The sequence below is a fragment of the Schistocerca piceifrons genome, chromosome 2 (genome assembly GCF_021461385.2).
Source record: "Schistocerca piceifrons isolate TAMUIC-IGC-003096 chromosome 2, iqSchPice1.1, whole genome shotgun sequence".
In the NCBI taxonomy this organism is placed as follows: Eukaryota; Metazoa; Arthropoda; class Insecta; order Orthoptera; family Acrididae; genus Schistocerca; species Schistocerca piceifrons.
Window position 1 is genome coordinate 901,740,179 of NC_060139.1, and position 6,687 is coordinate 901,746,865.

At 45.2% G+C, this 6,687-nt stretch overlaps 1 protein-coding gene across 1 annotated transcript in view; it reads right to left on the reverse strand.

Annotated features, from left to right (window-relative positions):
- LOC124775976 (organic cation transporter protein-like) overlaps positions 1 to 5,920 on the reverse strand; it is a 154,347-nt gene extending 148,427 nt beyond the window's left edge. The window contains exon 1 of the mRNA XM_047250816.1: positions 5,391 to 5,920. Coding sequence (XP_047106772.1) covers positions 5,391 to 5,764 — 374 coding nt within the window. The 5' untranslated portion in view covers positions 5,765 to 5,920. The remainder of the gene's footprint in view (positions 1 to 5,390) is intronic.
- Between the last annotated feature and the right edge of the window lie 767 nt (positions 5,921 to 6,687).

A 6,687-nucleotide genomic window follows, 5' to 3' on the forward strand; every position in this document is an offset into this window, starting at 1 on the left:
GTACTGCTTACAATAAAGGAACAGTTAGGAAACGACGATTGTTTGTACCAGCATGATAACGCACCGTATCGTGAAGCAGCATCTGCGAGGCAATGGTCTGTGGACAATAATATTCTTGAAATGGACTGGCCTGCCTTGAGTCCCAACCTGAACCGAATGGAATACCTTTGGGATGAGTCAGAAGGTCTACTTTGTCCAGGCCCCAGCGTCCAGGCTCTTGAGGAAGAATGAGCTGCTATTCCTCCAGACATTCAGACACCTCATTGAAAGCGTTCCCAGCTGAGTTCATAAATCTTAAATGCCAGACGAAGGGTGGGCGCATCACATAGTAGTGTCCGCTAATATGTGTCCGGATCAAATTGCGTGTTTCTTATTTAGTGTTTATCACTTCTAGAAGGTTTTGAAATTGCTTGTATTTGTAAGCTTTTCAGATACTGGACATTCGATGTTCGTATAAATAGCAGTATGCTCCATCCAGGTGGCAGTTCTGTTTTCTGTACGTATGTGTCCATAATGACTTCTGTGCTAAGTATTGTTCTTCATTCACGACGCTACTTTCAGATTTGAACTTGACTGTGGTAACAACGAGACAATATCATTTAGTTTACTAGAAGGTACCCTGCCCTGAGTGTGTAACATCTATGCTCCGTTAACGAATTGTGATACTGCGTTCAAATGGTTCAAATGGCTCTGAGCACTATGGGACTTAACTGCTGAGGTCATCAGTCCCCTAGAACTTAGAACTACTTAAACCTAACTAACCTAAGGACAGCACACACATCCATGTCCGAGGCAGGATTCGAACCTGCGACCGTAGCGGTCGCGCGGTTCCAGACTGTAGCACCTAGAACCACTCGGCCGCTCCGGGTGGCGTAATACTGCGTGTCAGTGTTTGTGATAATGATTAACATATGTTGGTCTCTACGTAACAAGACATTCAAAATTCTCCAGGTAAAATTATTTTCATATTTCGCAGTACCTGCCAGACACGAAACGGCAGTAAAGATATATTTTCCAGTGTCTGCTTCACACATAATTTCTGAAACGCTGCAACAACTCATATTTGGAAAGAATCAAATTTGTGTCCTCAAACGTATTTGAAAGTGAATAAAAAGACACTTGACAATGCTAATTATTTCACTACCCTTCGATCTAGACACTAAAATACCAGTGGAGGTTTTGAAAATCTCTATACATAAGATGAGTAAAGGAGTAATTTCGAAACTAATAGGAAGCGGCGCCGCGGTTGAAACACTAATCAGGTCGGCTCAAGTTGAGAACAGGAAACTCGGCATGCAGCTAGCGGACTTCCTGTCCTCCGCTATCTACATTTTCGTAACACAACTGTCGGAAAGAACCGCAGGGAAGAGTTTTGAGAGAGGATTTCGCCTTCTCTCCGTATTCGTCAATACAGTTTGCACACGAAAAATGACATTTGCGCGTGGTGTTCGTCGTCTTTAGTGACAATTAGAAATGATTGCGTTTCGTGCAATTTAAGAATATGTCCACTATGAAAGTGTACATGGACATTATGGGAAGCGTTTCACTACACTGACAGAGAAATACTGAGGCTTTCAATTTAGATGAAGTGGGATTATTCTCCGTAAGTCGAGTCTCTTATTCGAATTGATTTTGCTTTAGGCTGCAGTACGCTTTTGTCGTAAAGTGGAATTACTTTTTCACAGAGCAGAAGTTATCATAATTTTCGTTTCAGTGCAGCCGTAACGGTAAGCAACCAAAATGAGCCAAGTCAATGTCCCTTGGCAGAAAGGCTGTTTCAAAAGTAATTTCAAAATCACACATGGGGAAAGGTGGCGTTCTTAACCATAGTGACATCAGGACAGTAAGAGTAGATATAGCAAAACTACAGTAACTTTTACGACATATTTTCGAAGGCCAGCTGTAAACTGGGACTGAGAATGCGAAGCAGAAACACTGCAAAATTGCACAAGTAGATACCAATATCAGCTTTTGTTGTAAGGTACAGAACGGTAATAATGAATCTAAGTTTTTTTTTTAATTCGACACTATAGATACCTATTTTCATTAAAGTCAGTAAAGTGTTGTTCATTTTATCAAAAATTAACATACATTAGCAGCAAAAATTGATACTCGAATGCACAAAGAAAGGAGGAAAAAAGTATCAGTATGTATCAGAACAATTGTCTTTCCATCACACGCATTGCATTTCCGTCTAACAACACAACGAGCATGCTAAACAACGCTGCAAAAAAGCAACTAAGAGCCTAGGTATTCCTCAGGAGAAAATTTGTGCTTCTTGCTGATTGATAACCTTTACGGAGCCACGATTACGATTTAGTCACAACACAATCGCACAAGCCTTTTACAGTTATCTATCTCGTCATTGACCCGTAGAGAAACGCACTTAAATGCTCTTATCTCTGGAGTGTGACAGATGCGCGTGAAAATCGGTTTGTAAAAAAATGAAAAGGTTGTTTAGTAAACGATTTGTTACTGTTCCAGCTACGTTAAAAACAAAAGAAATTGTGTTAATTATTATGAGCCGTATATTAATAAAATATTTTAATATAAGTCATCGTTGAACTGCATTTGTCGTTTGCATAAAGAATTGTCCTAATTAATACAAATGAATGTAAGTTTTTCGATCAAGCTCACATCTAATAGGGCTCAAATCTCTCCCATGGCGTACCTTAACAAGAAATACGGTGAAACAGTCGTGAGTAGTGCTCAGGTATTTCAGCTTGCAGAGCAATTTCCCGCGAAAGGCAAAGGTCCTGTGTTCCAGTCTCAGTCCGCACACAGTTTTAATCTGTCAGAAAGTTTCATATCAGCGCCCACTTCGCTGCAGAGTGAAAATTCCAATACGGAAACAACCCCCAGACTGCGGCTAAGTCATGTCTCTGCTATATCCTATCTTCCAGGAGTAGTAATCCTGCCAGTTACGCAGAAGAACTTCTGTGAAGTTCGGATGGTAGGAGATGAGGCACTGGCGGAAGTAAAGCTGTGAGGAGGTCTAATGGATCATGCTCGAGTAACAGTCGTAGAGCACTTTCGGCGAAAGGTAAAGACCCCGGGTTCGAGTCCCTGCAGGGGCACAGTTTTAATGTGTCAGAAAGTTTCATATCAGCTCACACTTCGTTACTGAGTGCAATTAACGTTGTGGAAGAAATACAGTACTAGTTCAGCAAGTTAAATGTTGCAACTGAACGCTTGTATCTATTGAAGGAGGCGTTCGTCGCCTTAGCATTCGGATTCAATACTGCACTCGTCTCAGAAAAGGTTTACGAATGCTTTCGAACATCTCCGAATCATGTCGTAAATCTTGTCAGGAATGTGCAACTCGCTGCCCCACTTCTTCAAACGTATCAAGAATGGTTCAAATGGCTCTGAGCACTATGGGACTTAATATCTGAGGTCATCAGGCCCCTAGACTTAGAAACTACTTAAACGTAACTAACCTATCGACATCACACACATCCATGTCCGAGGCAGGATTCGAACCTGCGATCGTAGCAGGCGCGCGGTACCGAACTGAAGTGTCTAGAACCGCTCGGCCACAGCGGCTGGCTTCAAACGTATCAACTGGGGTGCTGTACACTCCACTTTGGTAACTTTGGAATTGACCACAGGCAGAAAAATCAAGAGGACTGAGATCAGGTGATCCTGCAGCAAACATACAGGCCCCGCCCAACCTAACTATCTTCAACGTCATTGTCGCGATAGAAGCTGTCTTCCACTAGCAGCAAAATGTGTGGTGCCCTGTCACGCATCAAACATGAGCCATGGGTGAAATTTGAGTCCTGCTAGACGGGGACTTCACCACAGAGTTAACACTTTAAATACGTTGATGCTAACGTGGGCAATATTTCATAGTGAAGTCACCGATGACTTTAACCACACGTTTGTTATTATCTCTCAAACGGATGGCGGACCCATGCTCACCGGACTTCTTTTGCACCTATTATCATACACTTTTACCCATGTTAGATTTCGCTATTAATTCTGAAAGACCATGTATACGATATTCTTGTATTTTGTTAAGAGCTGAGTCTAAGGGGGAACACTACGTATTTTCATTACTTATAAGCTAAAACTTCATTTGTAACTGAATATGAATATTGAGAAAACCCAAATTAAAAAAAAGAATAGGCTTTTCAGGAAGTACAAGAGCATTCCAGGTCTTAAAATTTCGCCGAGAGTCCGGTTTTCCTCGTATTTTTCGTTTAAATGAATGTAGAGGGAAAAATACCAACTGACTGTATACAATCGTGATACGTTTTCTTGATGTTAAGTTAAAATTTATGTAGTGAACATGTGAGCTTTCTTAATATTTTGTAATAAACGAGCATAAATCATTACTTAAGTCGTGCTTCATCATTAATCCGAAAAAAATCGAACGAATTATGTGTGTGGAATTATACTCTACTCATGGTTCTTTCTTTGACACCTGTTGGCCAACTGCGTACGTCAGTGTAGATGTTTTGGATGATATCTTCTTTTGTTAGGAGCGGTGGAAAAAGCCTTAGGTAAATCCATTTTTTTGTCGTTTACAGGCTCATATCGATTATTCTTTCTGTTTAGAACAGTGCTGAGAACCTTTGGTAGATGTGGAGGTTTCCCATCGATTTATGTGATACAATAGCTGCATAACAACACAGAAAATGGCAAAACATGTGGGGTTTCTCTATTTCGCGGTCGGGCCTGTATGCATGTATGTATGTACAAAATCAGAGGTGGCTCAATTTTGTCACAAAATGGACATTTGATGCTTCTCAGTATTCCCATTCAACTGTGACATAAAGACATGAAGTAAGAGTGCGACTGTTTTGGAAGTCAGTAGGAGTGCTTCACAACTGCTATATATGTCACTGAATAAGAATCCACTAGCCGATAACCTAATGACTTTATTTGACGCGTTTCGGGTAGAACCCGTCATCAAAAAAATGGTTCAAATGGCTCTGAGCATTATGGGACTTAACTTCTAAGGTCATCAGTCCCCTAGAACTTAGAACTACTTAAACCTAACTAACCTAAGGACATCACACACATCCATGCCCGAGGCAGGATTCGAACCTGCGACCGTAGCGGTCGCGCGGTTCCAGACTGTAGCGCCTAGAACCGCTCGGCCACTCCGGCCGGCAGAACCCGTCATCACATTGTCATGAACATCATGGCAGCTGAGATGACAGTTTTGTTTGTTTTATACTGTCTTCATTTATCTGACCACCAAAAATGATAGTGTGATGATTGGTTCTACCCGAAACGTGTCAAGAAAAATCATTACGTTAGCAGCTGGTGGCTTTTTATTGAGTGATCAATACAGCAGTTGTGCGGTACTCCCAATGTTTGCAACTTCATTGCCATTGTTTGCCGTGGACTAAGAAATCGGGCAACTATTCGCAACTGACCTTTGCTCTATGGAGAGGTTCATCAGCTCCGGGACCTTGCACCAGTGGTTCTCGGGCGTCAGCGTGACGAAGATCTGCGTGAAGTACACGAAGGCGACGAAGAAGGCGAACGGCGCCAGCAGGATGAAAAGACCCTTCTGGTAGACGCCGAACTCCCCCATGTGCGGCAACACGTCGTCGAAATCCAGCAGTTTCTCGGGCTGATCCGCCGGCGGCTGCGGCAGCGGTGCATCTTCAGGAGAGGGCGTCTTGGAGCTGCAGACGACCACCAGCTCGGGTACGGCCGGTCGTGAGGCGACGCCGCCGTTGGCGGCTTCCTTGTCGTCAGCCTGCTTCTGCCGGGACGGCGGGGAGTTCTTCTGCTGGGGCGGCATTCCGTTCCAGGCGTATTGTGGTCCCGGGTCGTCCTTCGCCGTCTTGTAGCGTCGCTGCAGTAGTGCCTCCTCGTGGGGTAGGTCGTTCGTGTCGGCCGGGCTAGCCCTCGAGGGCAAATCCCAGCGGTGTGTGTGTGGAGGCAAGTGCAGCTGACGCGGCGACGGCTGCCCGACGACTGGAGGCGGCGCGCCGCACCGGCGTCGCTTTTATACGACGGACGCCGCCGCCGCTAGTGGACGCCGCGGCGCGCCGCTCGGGGCTGCGTCGGGCGCAGGAAAAGGGGGGGGGGGGGGGGGCGCACCCGCGTGCAGAGTGGGGAAGGTCGTGCGCGGCTCGGGAAATCCTTCGGCGGCTTTTTTTGCGCCCATTCGGAGGACCGCCACCGCCGCCACAAGAAACTCTACGGTCTAGTCTGCCACACAGCTCGCCGATCAGCTGGGCACTTCTGTGCAGGAAGTCGCGTGGCGCGGCGCGGGGCGGGTGCTCTTCGGAACTGGAGTGAGTGGAACCGTCAATGAAGGACTCCGAAGACTGTTGACTCACCTTGAGAATTCGGTCTCGCTCGAGTGAGCTCCGTAGTGGGCGAGACGAGTTGTTATCTCAAGGCCGCAACTGGCCGTCGCCCTCTATGAAATCTGTCCACCTTTTCTAGAAGTACAGCAAGCTCCGGGTTACCACTGCAAGCTAGGGATCGAGGATGGTCGATGTTTACAACTAGGTCTAGTGCCCGGCGTTGCACGGGACGTTTAATACCTGCCACACATAGTGATTGGCCCTTTGCCATGTTGTTACTCATAAAGAACGCAAGTCGCATGGTCTAACAACCCTACCACAACAAAGGTCAAAAATTAACTATGATTGTAGTATTGCTCACGCTGCTGCATATTGCATTTTCGGGCAACAGCAAAGTTATATTATGTGG